Source organism: Dunckerocampus dactyliophorus, chromosome 15 (genome assembly GCF_027744805.1).
Source record: "Dunckerocampus dactyliophorus isolate RoL2022-P2 chromosome 15, RoL_Ddac_1.1, whole genome shotgun sequence".
Classification (NCBI taxonomy): Eukaryota; Metazoa; Chordata; class Actinopteri; order Syngnathiformes; family Syngnathidae; genus Dunckerocampus; species Dunckerocampus dactyliophorus.
Window position 1 is genome coordinate 12365628 of NC_072833.1, and position 25581 is coordinate 12391208.

At 42.2% G+C, this 25581-nt stretch overlaps 1 protein-coding gene across 1 annotated transcript; it reads right to left on the reverse strand.

Moving 5' to 3' along the window:
• Positions 1-103: 103 nt before the first annotated feature.
• On the reverse strand, positions 104-23212 carry adgra3 (adhesion G protein-coupled receptor A3). Its single transcript, XM_054753786.1, has 19 exons — positions 22391-23212; positions 17774-17845; positions 15077-15148; positions 11366-11437; positions 11213-11284; positions 10824-10984; positions 10533-10746; positions 10122-10286; positions 8925-9126; positions 8482-8631; positions 8251-8409; positions 7984-8151; positions 5967-6177; positions 5698-5906; positions 3830-3954; positions 3636-3759; positions 1978-2123; positions 1809-1904; positions 104-1731 (listed from the first exon to the last, which is right to left on the reverse strand). The coding sequence occupies exons 1-19, from the start codon at positions 22585-22587 to the stop codon at positions 381-383; spliced, it is 3966 nt and encodes a 1321-aa protein (XP_054609761.1). The 5' UTR covers positions 22588-23212; the 3' UTR covers positions 104-380.
• Between the last annotated feature and the right edge of the window lie 2369 nt (positions 23213-25581).

Below are 25581 nucleotides of genomic sequence, written 5' to 3' on the forward strand. Positions count from 1 at the left end.
ATCTTGCGAAACTCTGACAGCCCTACTCATGGATGTTCGACATTAGCTGGTGACGATGGTACTGGACCTGACATGAAAAAATGGCAGTGGATAATAAAATACTAAGACACTATGTCACGTTGATCCACTTTAAAAAGAAAAACTACTTTAGTCAGTCAATCAGAGATAGTCTATATGACAGGACACCAAATCTTGCAATACGTTTTTATTCTTGCTGTTTTTGGGACAAAGTTATGAGCCTCTCAAATGGGATAAAAAAATACATCGGATCAGTGGTCATCACATTGGCACACCTTCTGTAGATTGTGAGTGATAAAAAAACAACAACAAAAAGACATTTCACAGTTTAAAAATCAGCGTCTTTGGGATGGAAACTGTTGCTACACGGTAGTTTCATGTTTCCACAAGCCAGTTTTGACACGGGGGGTACTCTCGGTGCAAATTAATGGTACAGCTTGCCCGTTCTCTTTCATCGGGCCACCATTTTGCGTGATAAGGTTGAGCCCGTACGACTTAGTCGCTTCTAGTTCGGTGTTGCCAGGTCGAATTGCAGCACTAGAGTCTTTACCGGAGCTGGACCCCATGGGCGCCACCTCTGCAGTAACTGCAGCTGGTTTGTCGGCACGGCGTGATCGTCGCGGCAAGCTGGCGCTGTCGCTGCTGTCGTGCTGCATCTGACTTTGGTGGCGCTCCCTGTAGGCCATGTATGCCGCGCGGCGGCTGTTGCGCGCTGCTACGTCATAATAGTGGTGCCGCCTATGGGGGGCACTCTGGACGCTGCCGTCCACACTGGTGGGGACGTCATAGGAGTATTCCCGCAGCACCGTCAAGCGGCTCGCCCGGTGCGCTCGGCTTCGGTTTTTGTGGTGCCTGCAGCCTTGCCCGTTGACAGCCTGGGCAGCAGCTGAGTCATTGTTCATCGGGCGGAACTGCACCTCCACCGGAGCGATGTGCATTTTGATTTCATTGTCCACCGAGTGTTCCGTGAGGCTGTTGTCCAAAATGGCAGCCCCGTTGGATGCCACGGGGGCAGAGACAGGCTTGCATTGAGCGGCCTCGGCATGCAGATTGGTTAGCTTGCTTCCCTGAGCCGAGTTGCGCACATCTGGCACAGTCTTATTAGTGTAGGAGGAGTCTGCGCTGCTGTGGGCGCCCTTGTTTGACGACTCCACGTCCGTCTTAGCGGATCCAGCGGTGGACGCCAAGGCCACGCCAGGCTGAGGTAAAAGAGCGTCATCCTGCACGGAGTAGCTGTGTCTCCCGGTGCAGCACACCTGCGACCAGTAGCGCCTCATGTCCTGCCTGTTGACGCAGTGTTGCGCCACCATGAAAGCGCCGAGGGCCAGCGCTGTCGAACCAAACAGGCAGGTGAATGCCAAATCGAATGGGTGGTCCCGCGATACAGCCATGGCACCGAACACCCAGAGGCCAGCATAGAGTCCCAACGCCACCGCCGCCCCTGTCAGCTGAGCACCAAAGGTGTGCTCGTTCTCCAGCGCCACCAGGGGTGCCACCCGGGACACAAGAGACGACGCCTCCACGCGCTGCAAGCCCGCTACTGCCGAAGCAAGATGCTGCTCCTCCTCTGCCAGCTCCTTGAACTCGTAGCGGCGCTCTGGGTGGCGGTGCAGCTGGAGCAGGATGCTGAGGAAGTACATACAGTCCACAAAGACGATGAAGCCCATCGGGCCGTAAAAAGCGCCAATGCTGGGCTCCCACGCCATCCAGCAACTACAATGAAGACACACAAGAGTTTTTACTCTCATCTTATTGCTTGGACTTTACTGACATGATTAGGAACTACTTACTAAGGTGCATTAATCTGGCTGCCATAGTTCTTGATGTTAGCTGCCGCCGTGATGCCACAGACTATAGTAGGTATCCCTCCGCCAATTAAGTAGAACCTTTAGGAAGTAAGTGGAATCTCAGATTGATCCGATTTGGTGGCCTGCCAGCAGACTGTGGCGAACAACATACCTTAACATGGGGCGTGGCGGCGGCGGTGGCTCGTCCAGCTCCTCCTGACACTTGGCTTTGCGAGTCACCTGCTTGTAGATATTACGCGCCGTCACGCCTACCCAAAGAGCGGTCGCCAGTGTGGAATAGTGCAGTAAAATTCCCACCTGCAAGAGAAAACACTCATCTTGTACAACATGACCTCGGGGGGCACGGTGCAATGACTAAGGGGCGCAAAAAACGAAGAACAAAAAAAATGCCAAACTGACAAAGAAAAAAACAAACAACATGCTCTGCAGACGGAAACGGGGATCTAAGTGACAGCTGCCATGTCAGCGGAGGTGGTCCACCAGTCGTGCGATGCAGTGGAGCTTGGTGTCGGCGATGCACGGAGGTGAGCCCTTCCCGCACATCTCCTAAACTATGGTGCCTGCCCGCCATTTCTGTTTTTATACATTCCATCTTCTTTTTTTTTTTTTTTTGATGAAAAAAATAAAAAATACATTCCATCTTCAGGTGAATAAACGGACAAAGACGAGTACATAAAATAAAAGCAGTGTGCTGATCACTCTGCCAACTCGTATTGTTGGACTTTCCTAAAAAGAAAAGCTGTAAGTGTATGTAAAGTGCTGCCAGGGGCCATTTACAGCACTGCAGCTTGTTTTTTATTGACCCGCAGCTTTTTCTAAAAATTCAATTTGTTATTAACTAATGATATACGTACATTATTAGATGTTACACTAATTTGCTTTGTCACCTATAATACAAACCTTCTATAGCTCAAAAACAGTATATAGCAAAACTTTGGTTTTGGTTGGTGGATCCTCCTATCAGTTATTCAGTCTCTTTGTCCTAGCGGGTGGAGGCGGGGCCGCTGGCGACTGCACACACAGAGTGGTGCAGGTGAGGAGTAAAGCGGCGTGTACACTTTTTGCTTCCGCATTGTCCCGCAATTTGCCGTGGCAATGCGTGTCATTTTTTTATGGATTTATGGCACATCTGAACAAAGTGTTGAAGACTAGTTAGCGTCCTGTTTACACATAAATTACACACTTGGCACGCAATTAGTTACCGAAAATGGTGCGCCTTTGCATAAACTGACCACACTCCCGGCATGACTTATTTATACCTTGTCAAGTAGTATTTATGTCAAGTGCATGACAATAGTACGCCCAATGCGCATTGTTCCTGCATGGGTATGCATTGTCACCGCCACTTCCCGCATCCATCAAACAGTCCTGGCATTATTTGGTCCCGCGTGACACCACGTAACAGCAGGCATCACCCCCATAGCTTGAATAATTTGCGTTCCTGGTAAGGAATAATATCCAATGTTCATGAAGTGCAATTTTTTTTACAGACTCAATTTTATTTATTGTTTTTATTGTTGTGTGTGATTTTTACCGAAGTGCTTTTTTTTTTTCCTTCAGGTCTATTTTGTCTTGTTTTTGGTTGTGATTGTCATTTTTATTTAAAAGCAATTTTTGCTAAAAGAGACAGAGTTCATTTTATTTTCATTGGGGTTTTTTCTGTCTTTTTTTGTTTGTTGAATTTATTGTATTTAAAAGCTCCCGACATTCCAGTTAGAATGTTAAATTCACAGTCCAGATTTGGCTCACGGGCCAACAGTTCAATAGCCCTGTTCCAAAGCATTATTACCAACGCTGTTAAATACTCACTGCTTGGCAAACACTTGGATGTTGGGTCTGATTGATGCCGCCCACAAATACGGCGCACGTTAGGGAGATGTGTAAACAGAGGTTCACTAGCATGTGCCAACACTTGCGGCTGACGCGGACGGACCTGAAAGAAGCAAAATTTTGAGTTAGCAGAAAAAACAGGAAAAGGTCCAAATGCAGTCAAAATGTCTTACTTGTGGTGGTAGATGTAGCTAACAATGATCGTCAACAGACAGAAGAGCAGCACGATGGCGGTGGCGTAGATGACTGGATGCAGCGGCTGAATGCTGGGAGTGAAATAGTCTACAGCGCTGAGGTCCTGCAATTAAAAAGACCACAATTTTCAGTCTGACTAAACGGGATACATTAGAAACTGTAACAGGGAATAAACAGGAAGACAAAGTTCAAGTACAATCTTTACATCTTAAAGCAATGGATGCATAATGAATTATGGACTATTGGGAAACAACCAGTGGATGCTGGAGAAATTGAAATTGAAATTGAAATTGAAAAAAAAAAACAGGAAGAGAGTGAATATTGTAAAGACTGTCATTTGCTATCTAAGTGGGCTGCTGGAGAAATCGAAACAGGAACTAAATAGTAAGGTTTTGGTGCAGGACCATTCTGAAATATTGCAATACAGCAGAAACCCTCAACACATTCATTAACCTCCATTCAATGGAGGTTTAATGGATTTCACCATTGCCCTGTACCAGCTAGAGGCGCAAATGGTTTACTGTCTAAACAGGCTGCAGTGGACATTCAAACGGGAACCATACAGCTGGAGGTACGCAGCCGTTACATTTTGAAGCAATGGAGAATACAGGACTTCATTATAACAATCATTGCAATTGCAATTTCCCATGGGAGAAGAACCAGCAGAGGGTGCAGTTAGTTTGCTGCCTAAATGGGCTGCTATATAAACAGAAATACGAACTATACTAGAAGGGAGTGACTTTTTTCCAAATACTTCAATAGTTCATAAATCGTCAACACAGTAATTACATGAAATGGAGATTTGATTTATTTCATTATTGGGTGTAAAATAGAATGTGCAACAAATTTGGGTTGCAGTGGACATTAAATATACAGGATGTTTCACTACGACGGTGGACATTGAATCAGGATATGAGCATGAAGTGAGTGAAGGTGGAAGATTTATGGATTTCCGCACGGACCTCAATCCACAGAGGGCGCTTGCTGCAGAAATGGGAGCAAAGTTTTGTGCAAATTCTGCAATATTTTGTAATATTAAGAAATTGAGAAATTATAAATTATTGGGGGCTAATGGTGGCCGAGTGGTTAGCATGTTGGCCACACAGCCAGGACATTGGGAAGACTTGGGTTCGAATCTCTGCTTGTCTCTGTGTGGAATTTGCATGTTCTCCCCGTGCGTGCGTGGGTTTTCTCCAGGTACTCCGGTTTCCCCCCACATTCCAAAACATGTATATGAGGTTAATTGACGACTCTAAATTGTCCATAGGTATGAATGTGAGTGTGAATGGTTGTTTGTCCACATGTGGCCTGCGATTGGCTGGCGACCAGTCCAGGGTGTACCCCGCCTCTCGCCCTAAAGCAGCTGGGAGAGGCTGGGATAGGCTTCTATGCCAGCTGGGATAAGTAGCATAGAAAATGGACTGATGGATAAATTATTGGGTGCAGCCTGCAGAGAAATAGTTTTGCTGCCTAAACTGGCTGCAGTGGACACTAAAACAAGGAATGAAGAGGAAGGGACTGAAGTTTTGTGAAAATACAGCAACATTTTGAAGAAATGGAGAAATAATGCATTTCATTATTGGGAGGCAACCTACAGCAGGCACAATTAAGTTTCCTGCCTAATAAATGAAGGCAGGAAATAATCAGCAAGTGAGTTACAAGCAACTGGTATCAATATGTCTGCTGCCGAAATAGGTAGCAGTGAACACTGAAATAGTGAATATAGAGCGAGTTTTTGGTCTTTACATTTTGATGCAATACAGGAATAGGACTTCAATACTGGGGTACAATTAGTTTGCTGCCTAAATGGGCTGCTGAGCTACTACTGTCAAAAGCTCCTTCTTACCATGAGCAGCCCGTAATTGCCCAGCGAGTTGCAGGATATGGTGGTGAAGTTGTCATGTTGGCCCAAAATGCGGCAACCGTCGCTCTGCCAGCCCCCCTGGCCGCCCGCCATGCTGAAGTTCCAGCAGGCGGATAAGGCGTCAGAGCCCCTGGCGAAGCGCCGCAGAGTCACATTCACTGGCGTTCGCAGCATACGCATGGAAATGCCATCTAGAATAGACAAGTGGTATCAACAATAACAGTAAATATAACGAATATGTTCTGACTTGCCTATCTTGGCCATAATGACTGGGGTGGCCACGCTCCTTCGCTTTCCACTATCCGCCAGCTGGGAGGTGTTGCCCGATGAAGGGAAGAATTTGCCATTGCGAAAGCCCAGGAGGTGTAGCCTGTAGACCGTGTCCTCTACCTGCCCGGGAAGCAGCGCAGCCTGGGTGATGAGTGACTGAGGGAGCTGCAGGGACGCCTCCACCGTGGTGCTCTAGGGGAAGACAATACCATCATCATAATAAATATTACAAAAATAATAAATAAATAAAACTACTTACTTAGATTAATTACTTAAGTTGTCTGATATTATAAAAATTAAATTCAATACATAAAAACTAAAATGTTTGCAGGAGATTCTTGAAAATAGCAGAGCAGTCTGGAGTTTCTGTAGACTGTCCTTAAAAACAGCAGAATGGTTCTGCCATACAGTAGTTCCTTAAAAATTGCTCCTGAGTGCTCCTGGCACACAAATTGGATCTTCACTTATGTTTTTGCATACGTTTCAGCAGACTGCAAACAGTTCTCCTGTCATATAGAGGATCTCTGACTAGAGTTATTGCAGTAGTGCTTTAAAAACCGCTGCGTGGTCCTGTCACAGGACATCTATGACTAGCATCTTTGCAGATGGTCCTTATTGGCTGAGCACATAGAGTCACAGAGTCAAAGCAGCTAAGGTTAGCAAATACGACGACACTTATATGGAGTTTGGGTTTATTGACAACAATGACGGAAGGCCAAAATGGGTCATGTGTCTTCAGGTGCTTGCAAATGAATCCATGAAGTCAAAATATTAATTAACACAGTAAAAATGTCCACAAATTGGAATAAGAGACAGCAAGTATTAATAATAATGTTGTGATTATGTTAAAAGTTGAACCAATTAAGTATGCTTTGAAATGCTTTTAAAACAAAGTGGGTTCATTTAAACTGTTCCAGTCTTGTTACTCTGGTTTGTGTTCTGTAAGCTTCAAGATTTGTCACTTGAAATTTGAATTAGTTTGAGTACATTTCTATGAAACAGGTCTGAAGTATTTAGGTTGAAATGTTTGAAATAAAAATCATTGTTATGGCATCTAGTACAAATTCTAGATGCAGGTTGATAGAATTCCATTCTAGAAAGTCCCCAACCAACGAACACAATTGGTTCCAGACGACCGTTCGCAAGTCGATTTGTTCGTAAGTCCAACAAAAGGTAATTTACCAATTATATAGGTACTACATGTACGTGTATACATATACAGTATATGCGTATGTATGTAAATATGAGTTTGGATGTAGTAGTAATATTAAACGAGGAGAGTTAATGAAAAAACAATAATAAAAATGATATAATAATACGTAATGATAAATGTTATTTACCTTTGAAGAGGAGTGGCCGTGCATACGTTGTTGGTGGTAGTGGTGGAGGAGGAGGAGTTATTGAAAAAAAGGACAAATCGTCGTCGTCGTTAGACTCTTCTAAAAGAGGTAGTGTTCTGTGGGTGGTGTACAATTAAGCAGGCCTATTAACTCTTCATAAACTTTAATCACACGCTCTGTCCGGGTTGTATCATACAACTACAACTTAGACTTCCTCTCTCCTCTTCCTCTTCTTCCTCTACCAGTTGGTCCCATTAGCAGTGTCACAGTGCCCTCTACTGGTCAAGCATGTAGCAGTATAAATATGGAGTTCCAAAAAGCAAAATACATGAAAATATAGACCAGTCAGCTTGCGTTCGTATCTCCGAATGTTTGCATGCCGGATGTTCGTAAGTTGGGGACTTAGTGTATTTATTTATAAATCGGTAAGAGGGTCCTTGGAAAATGTTCTCTCCTGTAAGGACGCCCAGAAAGTTTAAGAACCCTTGCTCTAAGGGAGTCGATATCATCATCAGAATAAATATTAAAAAATACATATCGTATTGGAATTTTTAAACAATCATTATTTAATTTTGACATACCATTACAAAATCACAAATGTGATAAATATAAATTAAAAATAAAACATGAAATCATATGCATGGATCATCTTGCTGACCTTGTGGAGGATGCTGGAGAAGGAGCCGGTGGTATTGCATTTAAATGTGAGCTGCCGGTCATGCCCGGGGGTCCGTTCTGGGGTGGGCCTCTGAAACATCATGCAGGTCATGCCGTTCCACTCGTTGGCCTTGACCGCGTGGGCCTCCAGCGCTATATTGGGGGATGTCTGCGAAAAAGATCAATATTTGGTTAAAGGCATGCTGCGTGACTCCAGTACTGTGGGTGTCCGTGCAGTTTGTAGAAACAGAAGCAATGCGGTCCCCACCAGGGAGAAGGCTTGCGCCGATGCCAGACGGTGGACTGCTATTTTCTGCAGACAAGCGATGATACGCGAGCATGCCACAGCCTCACGCTGTGCCATCCACAACACCCGCTCCTCTGCCAGCATCAGGTTACTGGCCATGCTCACCATCACCTCACCCAGCTGGATAAGGAGACAGTCGTAATGTCCATTTTGTCTGTTGACATTCATTCATCAAAATATCCTTCAACTTACGTCCTTAAACTTCTCCACAAACTTGCTGAACTTTTCGATCATCTCCGCCACAAAGATGATGTCCATCTTGTCTGAGAAGTTGGCGGCGTCGATGGTATAGACGAGGAGGCGGCGAGCTCTGGGGACCACGTTGCTTTCATTCAAAGGCATCTAAGAAGGCATTAAGAGAAATATCATAAAGTAGGAATGTTCAACTGGTGGTCCGCGGGTCAAACGCACTGCCACCCCCTTTGATGACAGACCGATTTTCAAGTTCATTTCAAAACTTGGGAGTGACTAACATGCAGCAGATCCCTTAAACAGTAGAGTGCTCCTGTCACATATAGAAGATCTTTGACAAATGTTTTTGCAGGTCTTCAAAAAACAGCAGAGCGCTCCTGTCATATGGAGGATCATTGGCTCACATTAGTAGCTTGCGCACATGCACACGCACATCAACACACCTGGTTGATCACATAGAGGAATCTGGTGACATCCTTTTGGAACTGGCACCGTGAATAATCATCCTCAGTCCACAAACCGTTGCGGTTACAGTAGCGCCAAGCCCGCTGCTCCTCGTTGGACCCACCAGAGTAGCTACCTGCGCTTGACTGCAACCTGTTGCAAGGGAGGAAGGCTCGGATTCCGGCCAGGGTGCGAGGCCACCTGGAATGTTGTCAGAAAAGATGGGTCATCTTATATCCGGGGTCTAAATATTTCTACATGCAAACCATCAGGTGACACCAAACCTCTTCTTATATTCGGGTCAATAGGTAGTCATCATTTGTAGTGTATAGGTTTGACCACAAGTGGGTGCTACTTGTACAGCCAGTCATTACTAAAGTGGCAGTCCCAACCTGGCGTACTTGCAAGTGTGTGCTGTCTACTTGTAAAACGTGGGAAACATTTGGGGATCTGTACGCAGTGAATCCAGCCTCAGTGCAGATTTGGGAGCATGCAGACACGACGTAGCACTTTTGGTGTAGGAGGAACTTTCTCTGCTTGCGGGCTGCATCGAGGCTACAGATACGTGTGGCGCGCGTGCCCTCTGCTGCCAAAGACCGCACAACGCACTGCCCCCCACCGCCCCTCCCCAAACACACACACACACACGCATGGACAAATAAAAGCATGCAGAGAGCGCAGACCTCCGCCAAGCGCCATAGGTCCCCCCATATTGTGATTTACATCTTTCCATGTGCTCTGGCCATTTTTTGTGGCTTTATCTCACAATTCCCTCCTTTTTATTTCACATTTTAATAGTGAAATAACATGTTTGAGACTCTTGGTCGATGTAATGAATATAATATAACAATAACAAAATATGTTGCACAACTACTGTTGTAATTTACTTTTTTTAACCGTCCTGTGTGCTGGGGCACAGTGGTGATGTGACCCTCTGTTTGGTTTGGTCACATGGTGGACCCTCACGGCCAGGTGTGGCATGCGGGCCACGTACTTACACCTTGCGCAACCGTGCAAGTGACATGCTGCCTCCCTGCTCTTGCCACTCCCTCCCCACTTTGTCAGAAAAATGTGGCGGCCGCGGCCTCCGCAAAAAACGTATGGACTAAAAACATGCACGATGGTTTGTGACCCAAGCCTTAGGCATCCAATCCCACTACCACTATTAATAATGATGGTGATTTATTTTAACCAACCTGAACTCTCCCTTGTTGTTAGAGACGCGTTCAGGGGCACAATATTTGGCAGAACTCTCCAGCACCACGATGTGGACCGTCCTGGTGGTGTTTCCTCGGCTCGTCCTGACCTGGCATTCCCAGTTGCCGGTAAAGCCCGGCTGGATGTTCGAGATGGTCAATGCGCTGCCAGAACACATATTCAAATTATATACAGAACCAAAAAGTGCGGTGTCAAGATGTTAATCAGTGCTCCTGTCATTTAGAGGACATTTGAATAGCATTCCTAGTAGTGGACCTTTAAAAACAGACTGGCTCAATCATATAGAGATCTTTGACTGGTGTTTTTTTTTTTTTTTTTTTTACCAGAACACATATTTAAATTAGATACAGAACCAAAAAGATACGGTGTCAGTCTGTTATTATAGTTACCTCGCAATAAGGGAGCAGTTCTGTACCACACGTTTCTCAATGAAGATACCCTGGGCGGCATCTGGCATTACCATGCGGCCATTTTGGTACCACAGCACTTGCATGTCCTCAGCAACGAAGGAGGCCTGACATTGGAAGGGAAGGCTATCTCCCTGGAAGACGACCTGACGCTGGGATGGAGTCAGTTGGAAGGAGGGTAGCTCGAGCGGCGCATCTTGAAGGAAGCAATTTTTTGGGAATTAATAGTGTGGTACCATTCCACAAATAGAGTACCCTTATTAAAGGCCCTACCACAGGTGAGGAGCTCTGTCTTGACGGAGGTGATCATCTGGCCCTGTAGCGACTGTGGGTACGAGCACTTGGTGTTCTTGACCGCCACATTTCTGTCGTGGATCCAGCGCAGAAGCCACAGGAGGTTGCAGTCGCATAGCAGGTAGGCTGTCTGGAACTCCCTGAAGGGTCGTCAGCAAGATAGGTTAGCAATTACTTGGTTCAACAATCTAAGATCTGAAAGAATCTATTAGAATCATAGATTCGCAAACTGTGGTACAAGTACCACTGGTGGTACGCAGACTCCACCAGATATAAAAAATAAATAAATAAATAAATAAATAATAAAAAATAATAAAATATTCGAGACATAGTTATAAAGGTGGTACTTGGTATAAAAAGTTACATACAGTGACTTTAAGGACAGCAGGTTGTCAAATGTCCCCTGAGCCAGCGAAGAGAACATATTCCCTGAAAGGTTCCTGGAAATATGTTGGTTACAAAAAAAAAATCACATTAGCTTGCAGTCCAAACATCATCACTGTTGCACATTCAACACTTACAGCCTGATGAGGCTGGTGAGGCCCTTAAAGATGTCTACGTTGAGGCAGCCGATGCTGTTGTTGGACAAGTCTCTGCGGCACAAGGTGAGATATATTTGAGAGACATTCACATCAATGCTGTTGATCAACAAAAATTAAAACAGTAGCATGAATGCTGAGAGAACAACATCCACACCGACGCAATTGTACGCCATTAAAACATTTTGAGAGTCGACCCTACCCATCAATGTTGTTTGTGTAAATGTTGAAAAATTGAAAGAATTTATATTTTCCACTATCAACGATCTTACTGTTCTTAAGGAAGTTCCAAGTCAGGCTTCAAAATGAAAAAACGAAGTGGATGCCCTCCGTGAAGCCATCTTCACTACCTGGAGCAACATTCCCACTAGTCTCCTGAAAGCACTAGCGTCAAGCATGCCCAAAGCAAGTTTTGAGGTGATTAGAAAGAATGGCGCAGCAACTCATGACTGACTCCTTTTTTGTAGATTTCATTTCTATTGTATGGGCAGTATGGGGGTGTCAGGATTTTTTTTTTGAGCTATGGTCTTAAACTTTTGATCATTCATCAGCCTATTTCAGTTTAATGATTGTTTACAATACATTGTTTACTTTATTTTTTTTGCGTCTCACTCCCATTTCTTCTTTTTGCATTACAAAGATCCAACACTGCAAAACGTAAATTTTTGTAAATTAAAAAAATATATATAAAATAAAAAAATGACATTTTTATCATGTGTGTATTTGCGTTTTTTACTACATGATGACTACACAGTTTTCACAAGAAAGGTGCCTTAAATAGCAAAAAGCAACAAAAAATGTCCCCTTTCAGGAATGCATGTTGTGACTTGAAGGTGCTGCATTCAAGGTGCTTTTAGGGTGCTTCAGGGCGGGCGTCTCTACCTGCACTTCAAAAAGGCAGACTGATGTGATTCATCATGCGTGATTATGCCATGTCAACTACAGCAGTGTGTACAGTGTAAACAGTGATACGCTTCAAGTAGGACAAGCATCCTTAAAGTAGTAACTTTAGAAAGGCTGGAAAATTAGCTTTCATCTTACTTTACAGCCTGAATTAAAAAGCCAGGAATGACACATCAAGGGAAGAGCAAGTTTCAAGATGGCGCTTTTATTTTAATCATATCATAATAGTATGATATTGAGGGGCTACGTGTACATGTACATGTGATAAAAATAAAGATCTTTGTTGTTCTTTATCTTTAGCATGTATCTATTCAAGATTCATCCGAGGAATTAGGGAAGTGGGGGCCAGAAAAGCAGAGCGGGAGCAAAAATAACCTGATATGTGATTAGACTCAAGCTGGGACCTTCAGCTGTTTAGGTCAGTGGAATTCACTGTGTGCGTTCTAGTACTGGAACCCACACTCACTTTTGGAGGATACTGTAGGTCCTACAGTATATCTTGTCAAGGGTCAATACAATAGAAAGTGAACTTGGATATACTTGACAAGTACAGCTTGTAGGGCAGTAGGTGTACAACAATTCCTCAAAAAATTTGAGTACCACGATTACAAAAAATAATCTTAAAAAAATCTGCCTCGAGGAATCACTTATGTCACCCATGCAGAGGACAAAAAAGGAAGCAGAGGTTTGAAGGCGTGGGGGAATGTGCCAAGGCAACAAAAGAGATGGAAAACAAAATGGAAAAAACAGACAGAAAATGTGACTAAACAGCAAGTTGAACACCGTCACGTGTATCCGTTGTAACGTGGCACTTACATACCACAACAGCACATCTTATATGTTGCATCATCCCCTCCCGAATGGAGCTTAAGATCCGAGACAAGGTAGCATTAACGTAGCGCAAATTAGTGAGATTACGGTTAATGTACTTTACTAACATAACGTTAGCCGTGTGGGCTAGTTTTCTCTTAATTATGACTATTGTCAAATGTGTGGCCCTTTATTACAATGGTAACGTGACTTCATACAGGGTTTATTTCAGGGACAGGGGGAGAGAGAGAGTGACAGAGCACAGCAATGCGCCTGCTCACACAACAGTAATTATTGCATGTTAATATGGCTCAAAATCTGCCTTTGCTACCTCAAAATTAAGGCACAAATATAACTGTGCACCTCCAAAAAAACGCTGCTTGTTAGGACTAACTGGGGGCAATCTGTGGACCATGGCTCATTGGTCATTGCATCACTGCAGAAATTAAATTAAATTTAAAAATCAGCAAAAATGGTATAAAAAAAAAAAGAATAGAGCAATTGAGAAACACAATGAGAAAAATCTAAAATGTTGATGCCAACAACCAATAATAACACAAAGCTTTGTATTTAAAGACATAGCTTTAAATATCTGTTGAGTTGAGTTACTCACTATGTTCCAACACAGCAGGTGTTTTCATTTTACTTTGAACACTGCAAAAATTCAATATCTTACAAAGAATATTTGTCTTCTTGTCTTCTTCTTGTCTTGTACTAAGTGTGTAGTAAGTGTAGTAAGTTTAGGATTTAGCCATCACCATAATGTAATTTAGTCTTAATAAAGTAATTATTATTTCTATTCTTTTCCAGTAAAAAATAGTTCGTCTGGGATGGATAAATTCATCTCCAAAAGCACCATAGATCAATACATACTTTATTGAGCTCCAAGAGAAATTCACAACAACAGTGAATTCACCATCATGTACTTGTAGTCCATCAGACCAAGAAAATACAGTTTGTTCCTATGCATGTGAATTTAAGAAATAAAATGTTTGATTATCAACAAACTTAAACCAATTGGTTGTTCATTATTTAGTGAAATGTTTTATTTTCTGGTGTATTTATAATTGCTCTTTAACCAAGCAAAAAAAAAATTCTGATTACTCCATTAATCGAAAACATATTCAGTAGAATACACGATTACTAAAATATTGGATAGCTGCAGCTCCATATAGCAGTATAGGTGAGTAGCATGATAACTATCTTTGCAGTGGTAGTGTAATTGTCTGGGGCTGCATGAGAGATTTTGCCACTTGGGGAGCTGTGGTTCATTGACTTAACTAAAGCTGCTGAAATGCTGTGATCATCATGAAGGACAAAGATGGTATTCTTGAACATGTGAAAGGATATGTTCCAATGAAACGAACAAGGATAACTTTAGAGGGTAGTGGTCTCACTCCTTCCAATAAGCCTGCCTCTCCCTCCCTTTGCAATGCTCCTTCCAGTGTGCAAGACAATTCAGTATGCTTTCTATAGTATCTTGATTGGTATAATCACTATTGTGAAAAACTATATATGTACTGTAGCTGGTATGTCTCAATGCAGGGTCAAAGTGCATCAGCAGCAGCCATGACACTCTAAGCGTGTGAGATCCATGAGTATGCAGCAAGCTAATTGCCTTCCTGTTTCAGTCGTATTGCTCCACAAGCGCAGCCAAACGCAACTTTAGCTTGGCAACGTCTGCTGATTCCTTCTTTTTCTTACACAAAATACTCTCCAATCATACATTATATAAGCACATCCTTGCGTTGTGTGTGAAAGCGTATAAGAGCCGCTGAGCTGTCTCTGGCACGGGGCCAGACTAAACAAGTCCGTGGAAGTAAAATAGACCATCTTCCCTTATGGACACGTAGTGGAACTGCCGGCATGCGAGTGTGCTCACGCACACAGCAAACATTGATACGCACAACAGCTGCTTTCTACACAGGAAGAAAGTCTGCAGCAGTGTGTGGAAAATATGGACGAGTGCTATGAACTTACAGTCTTTTCAAGGCCGGCAATCCCAGGAAAGCACCTGGTTCTATTCGGCTGATCAGATTATTTCGCAGGTCCCTGCAAAAGAAACAAAAAAGGAAATAACTACAAACATACCTGCCAGCAGGGTTCTGTTAAGAGATCAAAGCACAGTACCATGATGTGATAAGTAAGTAAGTAAGGACTACTAGAACAACAAACACGTCTGCTGGTGAGGTTCTGTGTTTATGGCTGCATCGCACGTGACGTCACGACCGGGTGCTGTCGCCACGGGCTCAAACAGATGGGGTCAAACAATCGTATTCATAGCTAGACGTCATCTAAAGTCAGAGTGAAAATGCATGTGAGCTGTTAGTAACTTAACAAGGTTGTGATTTACCAAATTAATTGTTAGATTAACACCCTCTTGGGAAAAACAGTGAAGGGAAACGATGGAGGACACATACAAGAATGTATTCATGCAGGCCGACTCAATGTAAGAACGCAAATAGACATAATAAAAGCACCATTTTTATTTTGTTACATTCATTATGTCTGACGTGGAGGATAAGCTTTCCCCTCTGTTTTATGACACTGTTTTCAACTATTTCATTTCTTCATGCAACACACCATGCACACTCATTCAATTGGAGTAAATAATTTCAACAACTTGTACCATCATTCCCTTTAATCTGCCAAACATAGTGCAAAGATGCTGAGTGTGTTTGTGGTCATATTCAATATGTACCAGAAATGATGCGGACTGCCTCTAGATCACGTGGTTGCAACTCAGAAACAAATCAAAGCCTGCATTTCAGATGAGGACTACAAGAAAATAACTACAAACATGTCTGTGAACCCTGCATTTTACTTCCATCAAAGCACAGGAATACAAGGTGAGAAACTATTAAATTCAAGAAATAACTCATGACAAAAGATGATAGTGGTGTCTGTGTGGTGTCTCGCTGCCACATCATGTTTTTGGGAACAGTCACATCTTACATCAAGGTAAAAGTAACCTTAAATGATCATGTATGGTAAATGGTCTTTTACTTGTATAGCGCTTTTGCACCTCCAAGGCACTCAAAGTGCTTTGACACTGGCAGCACATTTACCACATTAACCCTCAACCTTCAGGTTGGGAGATGGCCACTCTACCACCTGAGCCATGCCGCCCCATTAATCCCTTTCATTCCTCATTTATATGCATTTAGGCATGTAAAACTAAAAAAAACTTGCTTTTTGTTAACATTTCTGAGAGTCAACCTATGATTACGTCATAGGTGACATAGAGCTGACTTCTGGTTCCGGTTGCCATTTTGTTAATTAGGTATGCTAACAAGGATATTTGTGATAAAAATATATTAAGAACACAGTTGGACTCATGCGGTGTATTAATAACACAACAATATGCGCACCATATTGTATGCTAACCGGAAAATGTACGCAAACCAAAGCAACATTTTCAACTTTATCTGAAAAATATGCTAACGGGGCAGACGCAAACCAAGGTTCCACTGTACATATGAAGATAATTAGTATTCGCTTGCATTAGCCCGCATTAGCCACATCATGGTTGGATTCATGAACGTATAATCTAGCCTTTCCTTGACTTTTCCCTTAAAAATGTCCTGACTGAAGGACACTTGAGCCAGTTTTCCACGATAAGCAGAAGGAATTAGCATGTGATGTTTGCCTACTGCTCAGCTTGTGTATAATAATGGGGCACTCTGTGTGGCTTATTTCCTTGCAGACACCTTGAAAAAAAAGCATACAATGTATCCACAGAGACAAATAACTGATTCTCTATCCTATCTTCCGTCTGGATAGAAGGGTAGAAAAAGCAGCAGAAAGGAGGGGGAGAGGAATGGATAGTCGTTTTTATTTTCAATGAATTCGATGGAAGGTGGGAGACCTTTCAGAGATTGTATTGCCTCCGACCTTTGCTTGGCCTCATTATAATGACAATGCAGCTCCACTGGATGATGGTGGACAGGGAAGGGGAAACTGAGGTGGGGGTGGCTTTGTGGCCTAGGAGGCACAAAGGAGGCTTTTGGAGGTAAACTTGCCTTTGGATTCAAAACAGTTTACGACCACATCGTCTAGCCACTCAAGAGACAAAAAGCACGTAAAAAGCCTTGGAGGGCTTGGTGAGGCATGCTTTAAGCTTACACACTTCCATTTGTCTTTAGGGTTTCAGCACTAATGTCAGTCCATGAAGCAGGATCTTTGACTAGTGTTTTTGCAGCATGTCCTTAAAAACAGCAGGGCCCTCCAGTCATATAGAGCAACTTTGACAAGGATTTTTGCAGTAAGATAGTGGAGTACCCCTGTCACATAAAGACATTCCTTGACTCGTGTTCCTAAAAGTACTGTATGTCCAGAGCACTCCTGTCATATTGAGGATCTTTGAATTGTGTAAACCCATTGTTGGGTTTTAATAAACAAATTAGTTTGGGGAAGTAGGATGGAATTTGGGGAAGCAAAACACAACAAAAACTCCACAGGTACAGAAGACATAGCTCTAATTCCCTATTGATGCAGTAATGCTAATGGTCTGGTTACTCTATCTGCAAGGAAACCATTCCCTGAGTAATAAATCACATGTGGCCCAAAGCCAGATTATGGAAACCTTTGCGGGTATGGGGGGAAGCGCGGGTGATGACATTTCCAAAAATCTGTTGTATGGGGGCAAAAACATGCAAGAGAAAACACGATACTTACAGTTTTTCCAGTGTAGACAATCCAACAAATGAGCCATTCTTGAGTTCTTGAATTTTGTTGTTGTTGAGAATTCTGTGAAGACAGAAAACAGTATTAAGGAAACCAAAGCAAAAGAATACATTAATTCACTTTTACAATCCATTTGTTTACCCCTTTCTGTGTTCAAACTCCCAGCTTGAAAAATCACTCAAGAACCGGAGGTTAGCATGTGGCAGTTGACTTTACCACGCTAGCAGTACCCACAACTAAGCACATACTGAAATCATTACAGGGGCGTTCAGGGGACATGTTTTATTAAAGGGCTGGCGACCGGTGACTCAATGAATTGCTGCCTTTCATAGTACTCAGTGGTTTTGTGCGAATCATGGGAAAAAAGGTGCAAGAACAGGAACAGTGGCCATGAAATAAAAGCAGTCAGGGTCCAAAAACGGAACAAAAACCCAAACTTCTCAGCAGGGTATCACTGATGATAACCTAAGGAAGAAAATGCAATAATTTTGGTACACTTAATTGAATTAGTGTACTGATCTGAATATAAGGTGGCATTTCTGACAAAAGTCTGGAAAAATATGTGTCTTACAGTATATTCAGGGTCAAGAGGTTTACACATGCAAACCAACGGGTGACTTTTTTCCAAAAACAGGTCTTAAAAAAGAAGGGTACACAACTAATCAAGACAGCATATTTCCCTTGAAAAAATATGTCTTGAAAAAGAGGGTCCGTCTTATATTCGGGGCTCTCGAGGTTGGTATATTTTTCCAAAAACATATCTCGGAAAAGAGGGGTTGCCTTATATTGAGGGTCAATAAATACAGTACAAATACATGAAAACCAACTATTGTATTATTTTTTCCCCAAAAATGGGTCCTGAAAAAGAGGGGTTAACTTATTATCAGGGTTGTCTTATATTTGTCGGTGGTCTAGATATACATATACAATATATACAAACCAACAGGTATATTTTTCAATAAAATAGTTCCTTGAAAAACAGTGGTCAGCTTATATTCAGGGTGCCCTGCCCAACACAGAATTTTTGATATCGCTGTTAAGTCAGACCCTCCTAATCCTCGTCTGCAGCGAGGCTAGCCTTGCCGTCTGATGGTCTACCGTGGTCCCCCTTATCTTGATGCACAGATAAGTCCCGAGGGACACATCCTGTCTGTTGATGGTGACATTCCACTCAATGTTATTTATGGAAAATCAGGATTCAGGGCTTTAACACAAACATTTATGCGTTACATATTACATGCTGTGCTGCATTCCTGTGTCATGAACTCCAAGCCATGAGAGCAAATCTTTGCTTTTCTCCTGTCATTCATCCTCTGAGTGAGCTTATCTTGCATCTGGGTGAACATGTCATGGCTTCCTACAGGACTGCCAGGCAAATGTTCTTAGTACCCAAACACATTGCATCTTTCCCTCTCGGATTACTCAGGCATGTGGTATCATTCGGAAGGCCAGGAATGCATTTTTACCCCCTCAGCGGAAAGGAATTCAGAGCACCACCATTATTCTTTAAAGTCAGGTCAAATAAAATGTGACTGCAACTAATTCCTGCTTGGGCCCTCTATTATAAACGCTCCTCCTACCAGTTATAAATGATGACCACCACCAGTGCGTCATAGAAGTAAAGCGGAAAGACTACTGTAGAAACAGTCCATAAAGTCCAAGCCATGCACAATTGTTCATGCATAAGCACATAATTAATACAATCTCTCCTCCTGGTAGGTACGTTTGCTCACGCATGAACATCACATACACTGGTCATAAAATTAATGTGACAATGAAACAGGCAATCTACAAAGTCAAATGCCCTCTGTGGCACATGAGTACTGTACGAGTCAGACAATGCCCTCCAAAAGTATTGGAAGAGTGAGGCCAAGTTCTTATTTTTGACGTAGACTAAAAACATTGGGCTCAATCTGGCCTGCTGGATACACAAGACACAAAATCAAAATTCTTAATAAATGCTATTCCTAATCATTAGTTCTGCACTGTGTTAGTCAGAGGAGAGGGGCGCACTGTTTTATCAGTGTAGAAGAAGAGGCACAAGGGACCGCTTCCTATTCATTCACAAAACTGTACAGGACACATGTGTGCTTGGGATGTAACTAGCTCATTTGCGCGTTACTATGAACTACTGGGCTGAAGTGTGGAGCACAAGTTTGTTAGCAACAAAAAATATTCAATAACAATAAAATGAACTCAGTAAATTAACTGGTAGGGTTTCCAACTTCTGGAAAAATAAATAAAGAACATCTTGTTGGCAGTGCCAATCTACCCGCCTGTTTTTTTGCCTTTGTGTGACACAAATGTACTATTTGACACAAAATTGAATTTAATTTGATGCCTTTTTTGAGTAATACCAATACATGGTTTGAATTTGAACAATTCCGATTCCTTGTTTCGATTCTGGCGCCTAACAATTCCTGATTCCCATGCGTGTCAGAAGCAGGGTCATAAAAGTTTGCATGGTTTAAATGAGGGCGCTAACCTTTTCGGATGAAATGCCTGGACTACTACATGAATTGTATAATATTAACTTTTTTATCAACTTTACTATGAATTTCTTACAGGGTTACCATTCAACTTGAATATAAATGTTATAAATTTTCAAAAAAAAATGTTTACTTTTGAAAACTATTATCCTTTGCTTGCTGCCTCAGTGTTGGAGTAAGCTATGTTTTTATGAAACCCTTATTTTGTGAACACAGGTAAACAGGATATAGCTGACAGCGCTTTTATTTTGAAGGCCAGCAGTGTGTTGTGTGAGTTGAGAAGGTGCCATGAGGACCACTTCTTCTGTAGACCACCACCATGCCTGGGCCAATAGATTGAACTGGGCATTAAACAGTACCGTTATATTGTACCTGGTACTCTTCATTGTGGGCGGAATTCCCCCACGCAACTCAACATGAGTTTTTGCTTTATGCCATGCTCTTCTCCAATAGATACACTGCTGATCAAAATTTTAAGACCAGAAAAAAAAGGCAAAAAATGTCACAGACCCTGAGCCAGAGGATTAAATTGGCTGTCCGTCAAGACACAGGATGATCCTCGGCCCAAATGAAGGTTATTACTAGTGCCGAGTGCAGTCCAAAAACCATCATCTGCGAGAGAAGGGTTTTAAGAAGAAAAAACATCTTCAAAGGTCTCGTCTCCTTCAACGCAACAAAATTGGCTGTTTGAAATTTGCACGAGAGAACCAAACATGGGACATAATTGAAAGGTGGAAAAAAGTGTTTTCCCTGATGAGGAAAAAATGTAACCTCAACAGTCCTGATGTTTTCCAACATGACTGGCATGACAAGGAGGTCCCACCAGAGATATTTTCCGCATGGCACAGTGGTGGGTGCACCATCATGACCTGGGGTGCTTTTTCCTTCATTCAATGGAACAACGGAGCTTCAGGTTGCGCAGGGGCGTCAAACAGCAGACGGCAATGTGGAGATGTTGCAGGGGTCATCCTTCACAACTGTTGGCCCCTGTCTATGTTGTCATAACTGGGTTTTTCAACAGAACAAGCTGCAGTTCACAATTTCGACTGACAAAGGACTTCTTCCAAAGATCTAAATCCAATTGACAAGTTTTAGGGATGGATGGCAAGGGAAATTTACAAAAATGGACAGTGGATTCCCCCCGTGAAGTCATCTTCACCACCTGGAACAACATTCTCATTAGCCTCCTGGAAACACTGGCATTACGCATGCCCAAACCAATTTTTGAGGGGATGAACAAGTATGGCCCAGCTACTCGTTACTGACTCCTTTTTTGAACATTTTGTTTCTACATTAGGGGCGTTTAGTTTTGGGGTTTTTTAACTGCGGTGTTAAACTTTTGATCAGCTAATGAACAGTCTATTTCAGTTTAATGGTTGTTTGCAATAAATTGCAATAACCACCACAACCACCACCATCAATGCGTAGAAAAGATACATAACGAAAAGTCAAGGCCCTACACAGTGGTTACATTCGCTCAAGCGTGAACATATGCACGCTTGCAAATACTTGGCATAGAATGAATGTGCCTGCTCCTCCAACCAGTTATATATGACAACTGTCACCAGTGCTTCAAGGAAATAAAACAGAAAAACTACTGTAGAAAAAATCTACAAAGTCTAAGCAATGCACGTACGTTTGCATGCTAGGTACTATGCGTGTCATAAAATGCATGCATCCAATCCTCCTGCCAGTTATAAATAATAACTCCCCACATTTTCTTCCACTCCCACTGAAGCACATCTCTTGAGGTACAACAAAGCATCAAAATCCTCCTTTTCGTTCCTTAAGTGTATATTATTTTCTTTAGAGTCTACTTGGCGCCCTGCTCTGATATTCTCATGTTCAATGCTGCAATCTCTTAACACCACAAAACCTGCCTTTTCTCCTCTAAGTAAACAAAAGAAAACAAAAAACAGCGGTGCACAAAATAGATACAAATTGATCTATGAAAGACACTATTTTGTTACACGGGTTATCAGTTTTAAATTACCTTTGGAATATAGTATAAGTGTATTTACGTCCTAATAATTACTCATAATTGGAATACCATAGTAAACACGATGCTTTCAAAGGCCCTCGTTAAGCGGAATATTGTGATTATCATCGTTATACTCACAGTGTGACCGTCCTATTGGGAAAGGCATCAGGCGGTAACACCTGATGGAGCTCCATGTTGCTGCAGACCACCTTCCTGTCCGGGCTCTTCAGTGGGCTTTTCGAGCGTTCGTCGTATGATTTGCAATCGGACGCGTCCAGTGAGGATCCAAGGCCAATGCTAATCACCAGCGAAAAAACAAAGTGTAGCACTTTCATTTTTCCCACGGGGCCGTAAAGTCACCACGGTGGAAATGGACAAATGGCATGGAATTACTATCGGAAAGTCGAGTTTTGTAAGTAAGGTTAGACGGACATACTAATCACAAACATTAACTTGGAGCTTTTCAAGTTGTTCATCTTCCATTTCTAATGTTTCTCCATCACTTTCAATGCAACGGAAGTGTTTTTTGTTTCTTCATTTGCGCTCCACCGTTCAAAAAAAAAGTTCATACATCAATACAAACCCTCAAACGCAACACTGGGGCTGCTAGCTAACGAGGTTTTCTTTGTTGCGTGGATGCCAAAAATGTATTTTCTTTCCTAGTCATCCCCAAATTATCCACGCAAACAAAAATTGCCTCCAGGGTCTGAGCCAAACAAAACGTCTCCTCTTTTACACCAGGAAATCAACATGAGCTAACACTCGACAACAGCGGGCGAAAGTTACTACGCATCCAAATACAAGCAAATCTAGCTTGCATCTGTTATAATACTGTATCCAAAGTCGTCATGGTATGTCTTTGGGTCCCTTCGTGTCTTTGTAATGAATTCCAAGCGAATTATTGCCCATTCAGATGTCCAAGCTCTTCCCACGGTCCTGCCCAGAGCTTTCCTGGTGTTGGGATTCAACGCACTTCCGGTTGTTCCAAAATAACACAACCGGAAGTGCTGTTTGTCTCGTATCTTAGTCCACTCTTTTTAGTTCTGGTTACTTTTTAAAAGATGTTGGCCTTCTCCGGCTCCAAACTCATATATATATGTGTGTATATATATATATATACAGTATATATATATATATATATATATAATTTTTTTTCAACAAAAGCATTATAATAACACTACCACCAGCCAGTAGATGTTACAAAGAGTGGTTTAAAAGAACAAATTGAACGAATACTGTATATGTTTATGTTTGTCACAATTCAAAGTTAAACCTTGAAAAAAAAGTTTCATTCTCCCCCAAAAAGAGGACTGGCGTGCATGGCTGGTATGAACATAAAAGTCCATAGCGCCCGCATATATACAAAAGCAGCGAGCAGCGGCTGACAATTTAGAGTCATTGTGTGGTTATAATAGGCTATCCATTCAATTCTAAAGTTAGCAGCAAAACTTTGCCAAATTGCTATGACATCTGACTGTCCCAAAAATTCAGCAAAGCATCTGTGCATAGGGGATCTTTGACAGGTGTTTTTACAGTAGATTCTTAAAAACAGCAGAGCAATCCTGTTAAACAGAGGATCTCTGACTGGCATTTTTTGCAGTTGGTCCCTAAAAATAAGAGCATTCCTGTCCTATACAGGATATTTTGCAGTAGATTCTTCTCCAGTCATATAGAGAATCTTTGATTAGTATTTTTGCAGCAGGTCTTGAGCAGAGCTTTCTGTCACGTTTGTCACACTGTCGAAGGCTTGACCCTCGGTATGCAGAGAAGAGGCGGTGGAGTGCAAAATAAAGAGTCTTTTAATAGTTCCGATACTCAAAAACACAGGAACAAAAGGCGACAGAGTGGAACGCTCTTTGGAAAAATAACAGGTATGTCCAGGCAGTAACACGGATAAGTAGACCCATCTAAGTAACAGCACCGGTGAGGAGACGAGGTACAGCATGAACAAGGGTAACAACAACAATGAACTAGCGCCGTACGTCTGACGACGCTGGCCTTTTAACCGCCACTAATAATAATTGGTAACAGCTGCGCGGCCACCAAGTGTGAAGCGTCGGCCCCTTCCACCCGGCAGGAAGTACATCTTGCCAAAATAAGAGCGCACGACAGGAAGCACTCGCTACTGTCCTGCGAAACCTGACACTTTTTTTCCACATTGAGGTCCTTAAAAACAACATTGTGCACCCATTATATATACAGAGGATCTTTGACAAAAGTTTTTGTAGTAGGTGCTTTAAAAAAGCAGAGCACTCCTGACATATAGAGGACCAGGATAAACAAATGTTTCTGTTTCAATGTAGTTCTTTATTTTTTTTACTATATTCTATTCTGTACCTGTATTTTAATATATTAAAATATATAAAATATATATTTTAATGGACATTTTAATACCTAAATATCGATATTTTCACATCAATAAGCTGCAAAAACCCAATTTTTTCACCCACAGCATATGACGTGACTCGTTTCTAGCTGCTGTGACTGCTGGCCAACAATTTGTTTTATTTGTTATGAATGGGTCGACTGAAGAACCAGTGGAAATGTCCAGAATGTATTGTTTAAACAATGCATTCTTAGCAAAACTTGGACATAGATTTGTGGGACATTTGAGCCTCTATCTCCACTATTTTCACCACGGTCTTCGCTTCCAAAAGCATCTCGCTAAACGGACTTGTAATATCAGAAAGCGTCCACTAGAGGGAGGTAAAGTGTTAAGAGTATATGACATTTCAATGACTGTAAATACTTGCAATAGTATACAAGGCCACTAGAGGGAGTTAAAGTATTGTTAAATGTCTTTGACACGTGTACAAAAAGGACTTGCAATAGCGTAAGTTCCACTAGAGAGAAGCAAAGTATTGTTTTTACACCACTTGTCAATACAGAGCTACGCTATAAATTATAATACAAATGTTTATTACTGTGCGTGATGTACAATTGCCATGCGTAACCAAAATATTTTCTCCCACATTGTATTTGTAATCCCAGTCCCTTCAGTATGTATAATTTTTCCTGCAATTTGTTCCTCTGTGACACGCTGCCCTGATTGTTTGTGTTGCATACTTAAGAACAAATTGCAGCTTTAATCACCTGAAACAAATCAATAGCACACCACGACTCAGGAGTTGCTAAAAGTTGTTGTATAGCAATCAGACTAATACAAACAATTACAGAACCTGCTGACTTTTCCACGCTTTAAATCCTCTTGTAAGCCTTTTATTCATCCATCCTTGCAATGAATCATGCTGCATTTTGTCGCTTTGACCCCCATCAAGCGCTAATTTGCCTGTGAGCTACCATTTGATTGCTGCTTTGAGTCGTTAGCG